This window comes from Gobio gobio (genome assembly GCF_949357685.1).
Source record: "Gobio gobio genome assembly, chromosome: 8".
Taxonomy (NCBI): domain Eukaryota; kingdom Metazoa; phylum Chordata; class Actinopteri; order Cypriniformes; family Gobionidae; genus Gobio; species Gobio gobio.
Genome location: NC_137114.1, coordinates 34,742,682 through 34,761,993, shown reverse-complemented (window position 1 = coordinate 34,761,993; position 19,312 = coordinate 34,742,682). Strand labels below are relative to the sequence as shown.

The 19,312-nt window shown below is 37.3% G+C and overlaps 2 protein-coding genes across 2 annotated transcripts in view; both read right to left on the bottom strand.

Moving 5' to 3' along the window:
- Positions 1-1,131: 1,131 nt before the first annotated feature.
- fam181b (family with sequence similarity 181 member B) lies at positions 1,132-3,917 on the bottom strand. The gene has a single exon (XM_079823982.1). The coding sequence runs from the start codon at positions 3,768-3,770 to the stop codon at positions 2,808-2,810; it is 963 nt and encodes a 320-aa protein (XP_079680108.1). The 5' UTR covers positions 3,771-3,917; the 3' UTR covers positions 1,132-2,807.
- Positions 3,918-7,739: 3,822 nt separating this feature from the next.
- Positions 7,740-19,312, bottom strand: part of prcp (prolylcarboxypeptidase (angiotensinase C)) — a 34,222-nt gene continuing 22,649 nt past the window's right edge. The window contains exons 7-9 of the mRNA XM_079823980.1: positions 15,480-15,647; positions 12,940-13,127; positions 7,740-11,998 (exon numbers count right to left, since the gene is read on the bottom strand). Coding sequence (XP_079680106.1) covers positions 11,797-11,998; positions 12,940-13,127; positions 15,480-15,647 — 558 coding nt within the window. The 3' untranslated portion in view covers positions 7,740-11,796. The remainder of the gene's footprint in view (positions 11,999-12,939; positions 13,128-15,479; positions 15,648-19,312) is intronic.

Genomic DNA, 19,312 nt, shown 5'->3' with positions numbered 1-19,312 from the left:
ATTTAAGTTATGGAGGTGTTAAAGCATGTTAATTACCTTAAACAGGAAGCGAGAGATATAAGCTGGTAACACATAAAACATTACTGTTTAATGGGCCTATTAGTGGCTGGCTATTGCATTTGAATAATGTGGACTTGAATGTGCTGAGACCACGAATGCAGGATCCATTAAGGAGTTTAGCAAATAAGATGTTGCACAATAAAAATGAATCATTTGCTTTAGAAAACCGAACCGAAATTTACATTTAATCTTTTTCATGAATTTAACGTTTTTAACCTGATATTTGAAAAAGGGTTCAAATTATTTATTAACTATATTATAGCTGTGTGTGTGTGTGTGTGTGTGTGTGTGTGTGTGTGTGTGTGTGTGTGTGTGTGTGTGTGTGTGTGTGTGTGTGTGTGTGTGTGTGTGTGTGTGTGTGTGTGTGTGTGTGTGTGTGTGTGTGTGTGTGTGTGTGTCTGATAGATTCACATTATATTTACAATAAATATGAAAGATCTAAAGCAGAGTTTCTCAATCAGGGACTCATAATCAAACTACTAAGAATTAGTAATACGATAGAAATGCTAACAGCACAGTAGGCCTAAATTTGATTTTGTAAAAAAGGATGTATTTTTAAAAAGAAGAGATTCTGATCTTCATTAATAGATCTAACTGTTAATATATTAGAGTTAATACATTATTTTGTTTACTATAGTGGATTGGAATACAATTTGTATATATATATATATATATATATATATATATATATATATATATATATATATATAACAAAAAAATTTTTACCACTTCCAACATGCAATTGTGCACTAAATAAAGTAAATACAGTCAGGATTGCAGTTACTTTCTAATGAAACACAAGGCCCTGAATTTGTCAAATGAGTATGAAGGCGTTTTTTGGCCAACAGAGGGTGCCATAACTTGAGAAGTGTTATACCCTTTTGTTTGTCAGTAGAAATCCTTATAAATTTGAATGAAATGGTCGTACCTGCATTTATATCCCTTGTGATAAACAGTTGGGTTCTCTTGTCTTTTTTTTATTGATTTGTGTTTACTTAACACATGCTGCACATTGAAATGTCGGCTTCTGGTTAAAACATAGACATGCAAAGAAGTCTTTTCTTTAATAGACATAAAGACCAGCTTTATTTTGTCCCAAAACTTCCATCCATTGCCCCTGTATTCCATAGATTTAGGTATGCGATTCATTACTGGTAAACAGACAATAAGTATCAGTTCTTGAAAAAGCAAATGTCAGACAAACCGAATGTCACTCTCACTTTTTTTGTTTCTGTACTGCAAACAATGCGAAGAGTAAGCATATAAATTACAAAACACAATTTTTTACTCTTTGCTGATGCTTCCCACATAAAATTAATTTAAGACTACAACTAAATATAAAATAATGAATTAGCTTAATATATTTTAACTATTTGTTGCTTCCCAATGCAATTGGAAATGTCTGATTCCTAATTTAATTCTCTATCCTAAACCAAGGCAATAGTGTTACAAAATAATGTTGTATATAGTTCCTGTTTTCATGTTGTGCTCCTTTTTTTTATGAACATGATCATTTGTGTACTGCAACTATAACACACAACCAATACGTCATATAGCTTATTTTGCACAATTTTACCACCTCCTTCTCCTTTTTATCCACTTAGCTGTTTTACATACTACTCATAGTTTTCCAATTCTTCCAGAATACCAGGAAACTTCAAGCCAAATCTAGACCAACATCAGAGGACACATTCTGTGAAGTATGTGAAATATTCAAACATTTGCATTAAGGGAACTTAAGCCATTGTTTTAGATGTGCAAACCTAATATTGCATGTTAAGCACTCAACAAACAATAGATGAACAAACAGTAAGAAAAAGAGTATGTAGACAGATTGTCACTGTTGCAGAATGTTTCATTTTGTTTTTTGTCTTGGCCCTAAAAAGTATTTTTCCACTTAAAACACTTAAAATATATTGTACCATTCAATCAAAATATCAATCCAAGTGGCATTTATTTTTTAAGAAAAATAGCACAAGCACAGAAAATATATAACCAAAAATATAGTTTGGTTTGAAAACAACCAAAAAAATCTGTTTAAAATTTAGACTTGGCTGTTAAACGTTAGTGGATTATGTCAGTTAATGTGATGAACTGTTGTTGGAACACCTGTGTGAACTTCATACAGCCACTGTGACCGCATTTGGTTAAAAATAACTGCAAAACGTGAAGTTAGTTCTGAGAAAGAAAATCTCCAGATGCCACTTGATTTGATATGTTGTTGTCTTGTGGAAATGAACCCATACATTTTAAGTGTGGATTAGGCGTTCAAATACTTAATGGGATCACTGTATGCATGTAACTATTTAGTGACATATTTAAGCAGAACCCCCTGAGATCAGCTCTGTAACAAATGGTTTCAAATTGCTAATAGAGGTCCAAAGTGTATCCATACATTAAGAAAACAAATTTAGTTGGTTGTGGTTTTATTTACAGGGAACAGTAACACAAAATTCGGAGGCATATAGTTTTGTTAATTTATGATTAGAAATGCATTCTGTTTTCATTCAATTTTGGAGAAAAGGTCACTCTTAGATGTAAAGGCCATCCTTAGATTGTAAGCCTTTTACAGGTTGCAACTGTATACATGTTATCCCATCAAGTAATGTTTTAAAAGGGTCCATTTGCTGGTTTTGAGGCAAATGTTTCAGGATTAAAATGGACATTTCATGTAGATGGTGTCCTTTGTTAATACCATACTGAAATTTTGTCCCAATGTAATGTCTGAGAAAAAGTAAATCTCTGGCTTAAAGAGAAGAAAAGCTCCCTCTGTTGTATCCGTTTGCCAGATCGTAGGAGACCGGCGGTGTGGAGCAGTCTGTAAAGAAGTTTGAAAAGGTAAGTGCACATGGCGAGCTCTGTTCCACAGGCACGCTGCCAGAAAGGTCCGTGTGAGTATAAAGATTTGGCTGTACTGGTACGGTCCGCATGTCCGACTTTTTGGGGGTGTCGCTACAAGTGCCCCAAGGCTCGGTGTACAAAAACCCACCAGTTATAAAATGGTGGGAGTCATATGGCTCGGGGCCCATGGTCACCTCCTGTTGAATCCTGATAGGTGCAGTGTGGAATAGATCCTGCTCCGAGACCATGTTGCTGTAGTCGGGTCCAAGGAGCTCCAAGAACTCTGCCGCTTCCGGAGTCCCTCGCTCCAGGTCTTTGAGAGACATGCCAGAAGTAGATGTAACTCTGGAGCTGTTGGCTGGCTCGGTGAAAAAGGATGGAGGAAGGTTTCGATGCCGCAGCGGGGGCTTCTTGGCCCTCTCTCCTCGTACATCCTTCGCTGGGTTAAACAGGGCAGCCAGGCTCTTGCTTTGCAGGTTGGCCTGTATCCCGTCCTTCTTGGGTGGTGTTTTGCTGGAGAAGTTGCTTGTTGGGTTTTGGGGCGAGCCTTGCCTCTTGCATGGCTCCTGAACCGGCGTGGTCCCTGGCGAGATGATCCCCGTGCACCTCTTAATCTGCTTCTGCAGGTACTTTCGGTGGTTGACCTTCCTCTTGGACTTGACAGGCTTGTCCAGCGCAAGTTTGATGTTGCTGGAAGCAGAGTCGATGAAGCTAAGCAGGTCCCTGGTGGTCTCCCTAAAGTCTCCCTCGCAGTCCATCTCGCCCAGGAGACCCCCTTCCAGACCCTTTTCCACCTCATAATCCATGACCGAGCCAGGAAAACAGAAGTTTAAGAACTGAGAGTTCATGATGGCAGCCTGAACAGCCATCTCTCTCTGCCACAAGCACAACACCTCCGAACAGGCAATTGTCTTTGTGAGACCCCTAAAGCATATTTCTTATCTGCATTTCCAGGGTGGTTTGCTAACCCTTGGTCCTGTGCAGGACACCCTTACAGTTCGTCTGCACTCTGTCGAAAGCTGGAATTTGGGGGAAGGGAGGATTATTTTAGGGGGCAGGGCCAATGATGTCAGGACATCAAAGAGGAGGGGCAGAGGGACCCTGGGACTTAACTCTTTGCTCACGCCTGACCACCTGCAACTAAGAGGGATTTGTCTGAGGCATCCCACAGAGTAAAAAGACAATAGCCTCGGGTTCATCTGTCCTGGTCAAGTCTTCTTGTTTATGTCTACGTGAATATACACATTTTATGATATGAAATCTCTGAGAGCAACTACATCGGACTGTCCACAAGGGATCTCAATTGCTTTGATCTTATTAAAGACAGTTTTATTTGTTAAATTTGTTTAAATCTTTTGAAATGGACAGAGCTTGTAGCTATATAAATTAAATACCTGACAATGTTGGCAAATTAATGATCAAATAGCAACAGGCACAACAGAGTAGTTTATACTTTGTTCAAGTCAGCTTGAACAGTGTTAACTACAGATACTTAGTGTGAAATAAACCACCTGTAATTTAAAAAAAATTATTTATCTGATGTACTCACACATTTTTTAATTAGTTGTGGCATTGTGGCATTTTATTCTCCTAAAGAATTCAGAAGTTTCACGCAGTGTGATCTACATTTTAATACATGTTTTACAAAATACACCACTTGAATTTGAATGCATAAGTTGTACAAACTTGACCAAACCTTCAGGACATGTGTATTTGGTCCTGTGCATTAAGGCGAATGCTTAATTGGAGATACATATGCTTTGGGACAGGTACTGTGGTTTTTTACGTGTTCTTCTAACTTCCTACAACTATCTTAATCTGTTCGTGGTAAAAGTTGATTTCTCGTGCATTCCCGCACCAGTGGGAATTTTAGCCTCTGCCTGACAACTATTATAGGCTGCCTTTGACATACAGCCCTACATGGTCTAAATAGCTTCTATTCTTCCTTGGGCAGTGAAAGGGATCTTTGTGCCAGAGATTCATTAAACTGCACCTCACAGCCCCTTCGTAAAATGAGGCTCAATAATGAACAGTCGATTTAACTAGAAAAGCTGCCGGAGCTGTTAAATTAAAGGGGAATAAAGTGCAGTTCAAGCCCAGTGTGCCAGAAGAAATGTTGACCTTAAGAAATCCTGGGTATGAGTGAAATAGCCGCTGTAAACAATTCAGCATTTGCAGGAAGTTTCTTGGCCAGCAGTGAATACTGAAGAGGGATCCAACACTGGGACTTTCGTAGGGGTCCGAACGGATCCTGATTTCAGTGAAAGCACTTAAAGGACGTCGCTCTGGTTTGGAACATGCTCGGCTTAGAAAGAAAACACTTGAGGATGTTGGGAGTGTTTGAATGTGGAGGGTTTTGATATCAAATATCATTTTTGATTTTGTGTTTATCTCAATCAAATAGCTCAGAAACAAGGACTTTTGCTCATTGATGCCATATGTTTTGCCATCCAAGTTTTTTTTTTAACCACTAAGTAGACTTTTAAATAATGTCAAGTCAGTTCAGATGTACTTAATCTGATCCAATTCCAATTCAGTCCGCTAAACTGTTCTTTCCCAGGCATTTAACACATTTATAGCAGCCCTGACAAAGTTTCTTGTTTTTATCACTGTGCATGTTGTGAAATCACGTGCCAAAGGACAGTTTCTGCCATACCCTTTTTCTCTCCCACTTTGAGAGGTTTTCCCAGGGATTTTTTCTAATTCCCACCCATAAGTGCATTTTAAGGTGAGGCAGTGAATCATTTGGATGTTGGAAAGGGGGGGAAAGGAGAACGTCTAAGCGCTTTTGAGAGAGGGGGACCATCTAGAGTGTTATTATCATGTAAATTGTGATGTAGAAAAGAGACAGTGAAACTGATAGCAGTGATCTAATTATCTGTAGCCCAGCTCTAGACCCGGTCCTGAATGGGGGTCCCAGAGAAGCTGCCATGGCCTCACAATAAAACTGTGTACCACAATAGAAAAATAGCAACAGTGTAAAAACAAGCTTTTTTTTTTTTTTTTTTTTACTGGATTCCCCTCCACGTTTCCAAAGTTAAGGCTATTTTAAACCACACTAAAGTCAGTTTCCCTCTTACAGAATAGAAGTGACCACTACAATATTTTCAATTAAGTCAGAAACCCCATCAATGACCTGCTCTCATTGAAGCAACTTTTTCGTTACTGTATTATATTGATTAGTGACAATATAATTTGTTGTGAAATAAATATTAAATGTTAGAAAAATTTAAAACAGATTATTTTGAACAAGTAGACATCTCCCGGCCCCGAAATAATGATTTGAGTTTCTTATTATATTATTTGACTTATTTATCAGCTTAAAATGTTCACTAAGAAACTAGTCCAGCTAGGAAATTTGGGACATGGGATAATGAATTATATTGTAAATGTTGTAATTATATATCCGAGCAGAATGCTGCTTTGACCCAAGTTGTGTAATAAATGGATTTATGTCAACATTCATGAATACAAGTCAGGCTATACTTTGTACAAAAAAGCTATATATTTAGGACATATAGAATTTAAATACACAACATTTTTTTTTCAATATTTACGCATTTCAAACTATAGTAAAATGTAATTAAATCAAATTGAATAACCCGTACATATTCCCATTCTGAATTAAATGAGTAAAAAGTAGAAATATAATAAAACAGCTTAAAACATTTTGTATAAATCTTAATGGGACAAGGGAATGGACCATTTAATTAATGTGATTCATATTCATAAATCAATATATATTTAAATTTAAGATTTATAAAGCTCTAGTTTTTTTTTACTCATTTGAAATTCTTAATTCATTATATGAATAATGTGTCCGGATAATTCAATTTAATTTTATTCAAACTAAAAAAGTAAGCCTTTTTTCAAGATTGAGTCCATCAAGTCCCTTGAATATATGCTTGTCCCTTTAATTTCTTTTTCAAAAGCCCCCCTCTTTCTTCTGGAGCCTAATTTTGGCACTCTGACATCACCAGACTAATGGCTGATATTTTCTTCTCTTCCCGCACAGAGCTTTTGTACATGCTAGTCATTCACATTTAAGGGCTTGACGCACTAATTCCGGAAACAAGTTTCTATGGCCACATAAAGGCCAAGGGGATCAAAGAGGGTGAGGAGTAGAATACTGACATCAAAAAAAGAAGAAAGAATTGTCTGACATTAAAGAAAAGAGGCCAAGGAGATTCCTAAACACTTTACAAAAGTTGCAAAAGCAGAAAAGTCTATTTTATACTGGCCAGACCAACACATGAGGTTGAATGTAAATGGAAAAATTACATAATTAGTTTTGGCTGACCTGTTCATTTATTTATTTATCAAATATGTTTTGCAAATCCAATAATTGTGATATTATATGATGGTTACACCACTTGACATATTTAACATCATTAAATGAAAGGTTTTGTTGAAATGGTGATAAAGATTAAAGTGACGCATGTAACTTAAATAGGATTTAAATGAGAGATTTTCTTTTCTGTATCTTGGACATCCTTGCCATTGACCCAAATACATATTTTCCTAGAGCATCAGAACATGACCAGAAGTTGAATTTTCCAGGGGAAAACACTAGTGGAAAACAAATGATAAAGAAGCAAAAGAAGTTAACAAGGTCAAACTAAGTTGAACAAACTCAGCAGGGGGAAGAACAAATGAGAAGGCAGAGGGAACAACATTCATCTTTCCGCTTTCGATTCACGTCCATGGAAAGCTGCTTAAGCAAACGGACCATTGAAAGTGAGTATTGTTTGGTTATCGTTACACACCGCGCACCCCGCCCTCCACCCAGGGAATTTACAAACTCAGCACCCACTCTTTTTTTTTTTTTTTTTACAAACCCTGTTTTCCTTGGACTCCCCCCCCCCCCCAGACACCCTTTCCACCCTCTCCAGTATGACAGTGGGTTACACACACACACATTTTCCCATTGGTGTGTGTGTGGTCTCAGTGTAACCAACACATCCAAAACTAAAGACTCGGTCAGCAAAATACTAGTAACATATTTGATTGATGAAACTGTCAGGTGAGAAGAAAGGATGTTTAATGGCAACAACAGCATCCTTAGAAAAGTGCAATAGTGTTGAAATCCCCCCCACTATACCCTTGATGTTTGTCTACATGTTGTAAGTAACCATAAGTTATTCAGAATGAAAACTGAAGATTTTGTTCGCCTACATTATTGTGACAAGTTAAGGTTGTTTAAACAACGACCAAGTGAACAATACATTTGAAATATAGTAACTGTCATCTATATAGACATTTACTGAGACTTATTATTCCAGAAACATGCTCTATGCAAGTGCTTGACCAATTATTCATGACGCATTCTAGACAGAGTCATAGATGGGAAAATTTAGTTAAAATATCCCACTTCTGACAAAATGTCCAGTTGTCTTGGGACACTTCTACACTTTACAAGTAGAATTTCCAAAATAGACCTTAGGCCTTATTTATAAAATGTTATGTAGAAACCATCCTACATTTGATCTAAGATCATTTCTCAAATATGTGTGTGAGTCAGAGAAATGAACGTCCGCACAAAAAAAACTTGCATGCGCCTCTTTTCCAGATGTGAAATCTATAAAATGCAAATGATCTTGAAATTGTGCGCAGCTTAATGATTTCAGATCTCTGCCTTGTAAACGCCCCCTAATTAATGTCATTATCATATAAAACAGCATCAGTCAACGTCCAAATCCTTTACTTGAGAATGATGAGCGGCAAGAATAGCTTAGATTTCCCCCAAAAATTGTATAATAATAATTGCATACGCCTGCTTAGAACCTTCTGTGGTACTTTTATAAATATGAAAACCCCTTGTTTTTGAATTACAAGTAAGAAAAACACATGGTGCATTCTTGCCTTACTCAATTTTCACAAATCCTTGAATTCTAAATTAAGTAAGGGTGTAGAGTTGCACTCAAGCTATTTTGAGGCACAGCTATTTTTTTTTCACTGGAAAAAAAAACATTTAAATGCATTACATTAATATGCTCTCGTTCATTGAGATTTTTAGATGGATGCCGAGGATTTTTGGGTCGGGTAGAATCTACGATCTCTGACCCAGTTCGTTTGCTGGCTCCCATTGCTACAATACGCTGTGTTTTCAACCAACTGGCAACCTGGGGAGTCGAAATACTATTGGATAAATTAGCAGTGGGCGGCGTCACACAGACCAAAACAAAAATAGAAATTCCGACACAGAACACACATTTCAAAGTAGAATAACTGGCAGTAGCATTGCTTTTCAGAGAAACAAGTGTGAACTTAGCATGTTTCCTAAATATCTGCAAAAAAAAAATTACATACAGCACCTTTAATATAAAATCACAACGGTGAGTAAAACATTTATAAGTTGAATTCCCAGAAAAGTGGCTTTGTAGCACTATCAAAACACTTTTTTGTTTATTTGAGCTTCCTGACTAGACTGACATAGCAACAGCGGTTCAACCAATAGTGTGAGTTTGGGGTGGGACCATCTGTTTGCCTGACCAATGGCAGATGGTGGGAGTGTTCAGGAAATATGTTTGATTTTTTTTTTTTAATTTCATTTGGTAACGCTAGCAGCACAGAAATTACAATTTACCTAGTGATGGGAGAAGCTTGAAATAATTGATTCACAAAATGATTTGCTGTTTCGAAGGGCTCAAAACGCCCCACGCACAAATGCAACAAAAACTCAACCAAAACATGCATAAAACACCTTTTACAAACCTGTTGCAAATTTTTTATTTAAAGATGCAGTGTGTGGTTTTTAGCGGCATCTAACGGTGAGGTTGTGAATTGCAATGTCATTGTCGGAGAGAGCAGGGAGTGACTAGCGCTCTGTAGAGAAGCTTGTCCGTTTAGTGCTACTGTAGAAACATGATGGCGCAAAATGGCGATTTCACCGGAAGAAGACCCGTGTATGGCTCATTCTAAGGTAAGAAAAACATAACGGTTCATTATGTAAAGTCTTTATACTCCACTGAAAACATAGTAATGTATATTATATTGCATTTCTGTCAATAGACCATCATAAATACTACACACTGAACCTTTAAAGTATAATCTATTAAATGCAATTAACAAATCATCTAATGCCATTATATGAAGTGTCTGTATAATATGTGTTATTTTATTCAATTGTAGGGATTGTTTTATAGAGAGCTTGGTTAATCAAGCCAATAAGAGACTATTAACTAAAACTCTTACTTTTTATTATACAAATGTGTCATTAAAAATGTCTACAACTTTTTAGAAAAAACACAGTTTAGACTGGTTCACCCCTAATGGTGAACCATTTAAATTTCGAAATGGTTATGACGTGACGGAGCCTTTGGCAGTTGGATATGTGCTTTGTCAAAACAAATGATTCAAAAATGGCCGCTTCAAAAGCGCATATCTCTAAATTTTACTTTCACACTACTTACCAAATAACCCCAAAAAACAAAGAAATTAATGCAAAACACTGAACGCTTCATATTTCATTGAGAAACAAAGTGAAAGTCATCATCTATTCCTCCTCATGACCCCACAAAACATCCTGCGCTGCACTCTGGCTGTGATATTAATAATAATATTAGCAGGAGGCAGCTCAGCACAGAGCAGATGATGTCTACGCACCACAATTTGGAGAAGCAGGAGCTGCCAGCGAGTGAATGCAGGTTTGGTGGAGTCCTGCAGGTCCCTGCATGGGGCACAATCTCTGTGTTTTACACCGCATGCCTCCCGCTAGCTACTTTATTGCTCGTTTTCTCTCTTTAGGTTTTCATTAAATCACACTTGGAGCAGCGTTTGTGGAGGAACAGGAAATGGAACGTTTACGGTTACTTCCGTTCATATGCATTTATTCTGTGGATCATGTTCATGCATAATTTCCTATAAAAAATAGTGCAAAATTAACAGAGTAACACTAGAACACCAAGAGTGTAAACAGTTTGTTCAGAAAACAGAAGACTTGTGGTGATTTTGTACAGACAATGAAAATAGCACTGATCACTGATATTAGATCCAGCTAATTTCAGTGAGTATTTTATTTCTGAATGCTAGAAATTAGCCCTAAGATATAATGTTGCAATTGAATAATAGGAATAGTTTACCCCTAAAAATGAAAATGCTGTTATCATTTACTCACAATCTCTTTCCAAACCAGTATGTTTTTTTTTCTGTGGCTCACCAAAGGAGTTTGAAAGATGTTCACGCTCCTGTCTTCCAAAACATAACCATAAAAACCAGCATAAATGTTGTCTACATGACTATATTTCAAATATTACGATACCTTTGTGAGAAAAAACATATCAAAATGTATATAGTTTTCCCTCACATTTCAAATTGGGTTCTTGTATTTTTTTCCTTTTTTATGGTGTCCTTTTTGTCTCGTTTGTTCATAGAAAATTTCATTTTGAGTTCCACAGAAGAAAGACAGTCATACAAGTTCAAAACAACACAAGGGTGAATAAATGAGAGAATTTTCATTTCTGGTGAACTATTCCTTTAAAATGTAGCATACTTCAGTTGAAAACCCAAGCTGACAGCGAATATGCATATGATTAGTATTGCTACAATTCAGCTTTGAGACTTTGGCAAAGGAAACCCTGAGTGGTTTTGCATTTAGTATCAGTTTCTGAATCTTTACATTCCTCAAATTTGTCCAAAAACTTACTGAGGATCCAAACAGCAACAAAAATTGTAGTTGTAATGGAAAATTGTACGGGCAAAATTCTTGGTTTGTGCACACACAATCACAAAAAAAAAATGAAGAACAAGATGATCAAACCATGATTCCAAAAAGAACTTTCCATCCACTCCCCAATAAAACAGTTTAAGTACCAAGGAAGAGACCACTAACTTTGGCACAAAGCAAATAGAAATAATTCATTTTGTCGTTCTTACTGTAAAGTCCTCTTTTCATTTTCAATCAAATCCTGCCTGTTTAATCCACTGCTTGAAGTACTGTACTTCCAGCGCCCGTGTTTTGATCACAGACTCTGGGTCAAACTCGTTGTTGTAGCGCAGATCGAGGTGGTGAGCACCTCCATCAATCATAATGGCGACCAGAGATTTGGAAAGACTCTTAGTCACTCCACCGCTCATCCATGGATCAAGATTTCCATTACTGAAAAACAATACACTTAGTATGTTACACCTTTAGGTCTAGCAGGATCACCAAATATAGTGTATGTACCTAAACATAAATTAAATGTTTTAATTATAGAATAAAAAACACTAGCTCCCCAACAAGAGGATATCTTGTGATTTTAAGGCAGCATAACGTGTGGCTATGCTTTGTTGAGAAGGCCATACCAGAATAGTAGCTTGTTTCCACCAGGGAATAAAAAATTAAAAAGGTAACTGCCACTTATCTTCACAATTATGACTTTTTTCCCTTTAGTGTGAACTTCAGACTTTACAACTGAAAAAGGGCATATATAAAATATATAAACCTGCATTTCTGACTTTTTTCCTTGCAGTTGTATTTAACAATAAAGCTTATACCTCACACAGTTTATAGCCTGCAATTCTGACTCTTTTTTTTCTCCAAATTGTGATATAAACTAGAAATTGCGGGTTATAAAGTCCAAATTGTGAGACTTACCCTCGGATGCACAGACAAGGTTTAAACTAGTCCCAAACTAAAGCTGTTTTAACTGAAAGCAACTTGCACTAACATATCTTAAAATATGTCAGTGTCATTGTTTTGTCTCAAGATGCACAGCAGTAATGTTTTTTCTAAGGCATGTTTATGAAAGCTTAAATGTCCTAATTGAACTAAGGCCTAATCCTGGTTTAGTCTAATCCCTGTCTGTGAAACCGGGCCATAAACACACAAATCTGAGGAAAGAAAGTCAGAATTGTGATTTTTTTTTATTAGTGCACTCCAAATCAGATATTTGTGAGATTTATGACATTGTAGGCAGTAGATAGCAAAGCATTTGGAGCAGGACTAATATCTAAACCCCAAATCGAATAGCTCCCCACATCCTCATTTTTTAATCATAGTATGAAGTGAACATTCAGCAGAAAAATGGAGGCAGTGCTCAATATTAGAGGTCCTACCTGAAGATGATGTTGCTGTGAGCACTGATGTTTCTTCCACCATATACAATTTCTGCCCAGTCTTCCCGTGGCCGCACTCCAAACTGGTTGTAGCACTCGTCAGAAAAGCCCTGGAAGTTCCAGGGCTGTGGCTCAAACATGTCAGCGATGCCGTCTGTACACATCGGCATCACCATCTCCGTACAGCTCTGCACAATAAGACAACCAGTGTTGGAGAAAGTTACTTTTAAAAGTAATGCATTACAATATTGTGTTACACAAAAAAAAAAGTAACTAATTGCGTAAGTCTACATAATATTCACATATGCAGTTCATAGGGGACATAAATAGCAGTTACAGAAGCATGAAATAATATTTAAAGGGGTCATAGAATGGTACATGCACTTTTACAAGTTGATTATATGGAAATGTGTGTTGGCAGTGCCTGTACACAACCATCCTATAATGATAAAAATACATCCAGAGTTTTTTTTTAATCTCCTTATATATTTTCCCCTGTCTCAAATCGAGCCGTCTGACCGTGTGACGTTACACGGTGTACGCCCCTCCTAAGATTGTTGATTGACAGCAGCGTTTCAACACAGACCCGCCCTGAGCGAGCTGTCATCAGTCCGCCATTGTTGATACGCTGGAGCAGAATGGCGTCTAAGCGATTGTGGTGTTGTGTTGTTGGGTGTAATAACGAACACAGCAGTCATTTTGATGTTCCTAAATCCGAACCGCTGAAGACCCAGTGGCTGCTGAGTTTTGTTTTAGAAGGGAATATTCCCCCCGATCAACGTCAATGTTTGCGCGAATCATTTCTCAGCAGACTGCTTTATAAACGAGCGTCAGTATAAAGCAGGTTTTGCTAATAAGCTGCTCTTGAAAAAAGGATCGTGTTCCTGCTGCACCTCAGGAAGATGTGAGTGTAACGTTTTATTAACCTTTATATTAATCTTTGCAAATCGCTTGCATGCTTCACGACGAATGAGGCTAAAGTTTACAGGGTAAGTTACATTACGGCATGCTTTCTGTGTATGACGCTCTCAATATAATTCATAATCCCACGTTTATAATGAACAACGCGTTATGGTTGTTATTACAAACTGTGTACTCGGGTGATAAAGTTAACGTGGTAACACTACACTAAGCTTACTTTTGTACATGGTTTATAACGGTGTCTGTTACTGATTAAGAAGTAATGTAAAAAAAAAAATCTTATAACATAACATCAATCTGTCAATGAACTAACACATCAGTAAACACATAGCGACTACGCTACTCTGCCAGTACAAAGATAGATCAAAGTGATATGACGTTAACCAACCATTCAGAAACGTTCGTCATCTGTTCCTGGTCCGACTCCAGTTCAAAATGATAAGGTTGCTCAGATGTTTCCTCAGAGACTCCCGTTGCCATTATTTCTCGAAAATATACCCTCAAATGTTGTCAAGGCAACACTCCACGTGTGTTGTGGTGTTGTGTCGGGTCGAACCGAACGCCCCACAGAGCAGAGGGGGCGGGGTGAGCAAAGCTCATTATCATTTAAAGTCACATACACTGAAATGACTTGCTGAAAACTGAGCTGGTTTTGACCAGGTAAAATGAGTGTTTTCTTACAATACTAATGAGAATTTTTAATTAAAGTATATTACAAACTTTTCATTTAGACACTAAAGAATCATATTAACTTGTACAAAAATGTCATTCTATGACCCCTTTAAACCTATAACATTTTACATAGATAACTTTTAAACATAGCCTATAACATTTTTATCTCACAATTCTTGACTCTTTTTCTTACATTTGCGTGTTTATGTCTCCCAGTTTGAACTTCATAACTCGCAATTGTGAGTTTATATCACAATTCTGAGGGGAAAAGAGTCAGAATTTTGGGATATAAACTCACACTGAAGAAAAAAGACAAAATAACAAGTATATATCTCAATTCTGTTTATCATTCTAAGAATTGTGAGATATAAACTCGCAATTCTGACTCTTTTCCCCTCAGAATTATTAGTCTATTCCGTGGCTTCCATAGATTGCTACGGCAGAATTGTCATTTTCTGCAACCAGGTAGGCTCCGCCCACAAAAAAAACAAAAAAACATCATCGATGTTTGCAAACACAAAATAGGTCTATTGAACATCTTTCAGCTACATGATGGTAATATCCAGAAATGTGCTTTTTAATATGTACTGTGCAGGGTGGGGCCGAGAGCCGCGGGAACAGAGCTTTGCTAATGAGCGTCACCTGCGCGCCACACCGATCTCGAGTCTCATGTACGGATAAAAGGAGGAGTGACGGCAGTGCAAGACGAGAGAGGATCAGGCCTGGACTTTACATTGCGTCGTTTTGTTTATGTTTGTGCGGCAGTCGTCCATGAGGGGGGCTGCATTTCTTTCATTTTGTTGTTTGTTAATTTTATGATTAAAGTTTATGTTATGTTATGTTGCCGGTTCTTGACTCCTTCTTCCCTAAGTCTTTAAACCTTGCTACATATATATTAGTAAATGTGACCATATGGAGTCAAAAACATAAACATCTTAATAATTTACCTGGTAGAACCAACCCAGCATGCCCAGATTCCCAGTAGCGGTTTGTGAGGTGTTGAGACAGGCTGCATCTCCTGTGTAATTGTAGTACACTCTTACAGCTTTAGAGATACCATTCAACAGCTCCTTGTCTGGTACGCCAGTATCAAACCGAAGATTCGCGCAAACCACCTGAGAATCAGAAAAAACGTGTGTAAATTGTCTATAGATCACAGAACAAACAGCTGGCTTTATGTTCAAAGAGATGACAGCAGTTCTGCTTTATTGCATAACAAAGGCGCAAATTACAATTTCGATCTGCAAACAAGCAAAGCTTTATCCATACAAAGATGTTCCATATGTTCCAGTGCTGTGAAAATCCCCAATTCAGCTTTTTCTGATGAATCATCTGATTTGCATGTGAAATTGAGTGGAATGGGATTCTGCTGAAGTGGAATTTATCAATGTCAAGCTGGAACAAAGTAGTAAGAACATTTTCAAAGACTTGCAGCTATGAAGTGATGCAAATATTTGTTAAACTGTTAGTATTGCCACAAGGAGCGCTATAGCGAGCATTAAAGTTCAATTTTATATATATATATATATATATATATATATATATATATATATATATATATATATATATATATATATATATATATATATATATATATATATATATATATATATATATTTATATTATAGATCTTATTGTGAAAAATTCATCCATATATCAGTTTAATCTTTTTTTTAATTTACCTTAAAATGTTAAAATGCCATAAAACCAGGTGACGTATGCCGGGACTTCTCCAATCATTTAGTCCACTTAAACCCTGTCCCTACAAAATAATCTCCAAATCTAATCAACAAACGATGGATAGAACCAAGTCCCCATTTTTTCTCGGTTTTTTTTATTAATCTCTTACACTTGGATGTTCGTCACAATACAGAAGAAAATATCTGTCACTACTTCCGTTTCATCTCAACTTTAACTCCTACAGACATTTTCACTTTGAGTTCAACAATTGTGATGGTGAGGCAATGTTTCCTGAATTATCATAAATTTGGTTTATTGGCAGCTGCATGATCCTGGATAAATTGAGAATCGTGATTTTTATTTGTTTCAAATAGAGATCACGATTCTGAACAGACAAGAGAAAACTAAACAAAATAACATATTGGCCTAATTTACAAGAGGTTGCAACAAAATGTTAATTGCTGCAGTCTATTTAAAATGTTGAACTAATTTGAATGAATTATTTAAAAATAATCGGTTTGAATGTTGATTAAATTACTCACTTATAAATACTTATTTGATAACTGGATGAATCAGTGTTTTTGAACAAATCTCCTGACTGGATGATTCAATCACATACATTTTTAAGTAATTACGCTACCTAGTGGCGTAATAATACTGTAGACAACAGTGTTTATATCCAAGCTATAAACGTTTATCCCTAGACTGAGTAAACCCAGCCTGATCTGCCGGCGATTTGATTTCGCCCTGCAGCTCAGGCTGGAAACCTGCACATTCATTTATCCTGCTTCTGTCACACTTTTGCGGGAACCAATCACAGACTGGCTTATCCACCTGGCGCACTATTGGTCTGGTTTAACACTATGACGGTTAGAGAAGCGATGGATCGATGCCCGTTGATCACGCCTCTTGTGGTCTGATTGGTTGAAGGACTATCCAATTGCGTACAGAGTCATTTGAAATATGCTCGTTGATCACGCCTCTTGTGGTCTGATTGGTTGAAGGACTATCCAATTGCGTACAGAGTCATTTGAATTATGCTCGTTTATCACGCCTCTTGTGCAGTAGAAAATACCTAGCAGACTCCCTAGACCTAGCCTGGCTCCGCCCTCCTACGTACTTCCGCTCAATTTTCATTTTCCTTCAGTACTCTGTCTGGGATTGCGGTATATTCTCTGGTTTTCCCGGGTCAAATTTTAACCGGCCCAATCAGCGAACAGAGGGACTGGCTGAGAACGATGACGTTGATATCGTGTGCTAGTTTGAGATGACATCCGTCACGACCAAACATTTATTATGGCAGATCCAATAGTTTTAAACTTCAACAGAGTACCTGCCTTCAAGGAAGTTAACGCGTGTCAATGGAGAGTGGCCAGACTCTCTGTACAAATGAAATGTACGAGAGTCTGGTAGGACCAGGGTACCCCAGACCAATGTTCAATCTTAAATAGTTCAATCTTAAATTGAGCTTGGTCTGGTGATGATAGCCAGACAAGTTTATCCCAGTACTTCTGTGATAATTTGAATATTTGTAAAATATAAATAATTATACTGTGTGGTGGAGAAGACTGCTGTTGAAGCTGTTTCATACCTATACATTACTCTGACTCAATGGCAGCACGAGCACAGATCTGAATGTTCTGGTGTGATTTTGTAGTGATTTTAATAGACACAGACGAATTGTTGTCATTTATGTTTGAATTGAGATTGCGATCTTTTAACGATTAATCGTGCAACTCCACTTGGCATAGACATCCTAAGGTAATTTTATACCCACCTTTGTGCCTATATTTGCATACTTGTGTGTTTCTGGCCTTAGTGTTGTTGTAATTTTGCACTACTAGCATACCTTTGGCTGAGCCAATGTTGCATTGCTTGTCAAGATTCTCAAACAAACATTAAGCGCCACGGTGTTTATGAATGACTTAAAGGGATAGTTCACCCCAAAAGGAAAATTCTGTCATTAATTACTCTCCCTCATGTCGTTCAAAACCTATAAGACTTTCGTTCATCTTCAGAACACAAATAAAGATATTTTCATGAAATCTGAGAGCTTTCTGTCCCTCCATTGACAGCTACGCAACTACCACTTTGATGCTTCAAAAAGTTCATAAAGAGATTATAAAACGAATCCAAATGAATCAAGCGGTTTAGTCCAAATTTTCTGAAGAGACACGATAGCTTTATATGATGAACAGATTGAATTTAGGCTTTTACTCACATATAAACATTGACATTCATCAATGCACACAGCAGTTGTGGTAAATGGAAGCTCTAGCATGTTCGCTTGACATGCGAGAACCAATGAGGTTCATTCTCGTGTTGTGCAGCACGTTTGAGCTTCAGCAAGAGGTTTGTTCTCGCGTGTCAAGCCGCTTCGGTTTATGTTCACTGATCAACGTTTTAATGAAAATGAAAGCCTAAATTCAATCTGTTCATCATATAAAGCGATCGTGTCTTTTCAGAAAATTTGGACTAAAACACTTGAATCATATGGATTAGTTTTATGTTCTCTTTATGAAGCGTCAAAGTGGTAGTTGAGTAGCTGTCAATGGAGGGACAGAAAACTCTCCGATTTCACGGAAAAGATCTTCATTTGTGTTCCGAAGATGAACGAAAGTCTTACGGGTTTGGAACGACATGAGGAATTAATGACAGAATTTTCATTTTTGGGTGAACCATCCCTATAAGGTGTGGTCTATAAGCGAAATGTTTTGTCTATTGTCAAAAGTGTCACAACTAAACAGGTTTTTGTTGGTCAACGTGGCCACCACCAACTTGAATCCAATGCGAAACCATTGTAGGGATATTATTTGCCCTCGTTTGAAACTACTGAAAATGACTGGATTTCAAATTTGAAATTTTGCAGAGAAGCAGTAAATGTGACAGCAACTTTACTCAAAGTTTTCTCTACATATTAACCATGAATTTATTTTGACGTTGCAGCGCACGTCACACACATTAACACACATCACATTTAATGAGCTGATATCTGTCATGTCTGACTTAGAGTGGGTTTGAGAAGGTTGTTGCTAACCTTTTCTTCAGAGGTGGTGGTCTGTGCGCGAGATAAGCTACACGCATGTCCGAGCAAAGATTT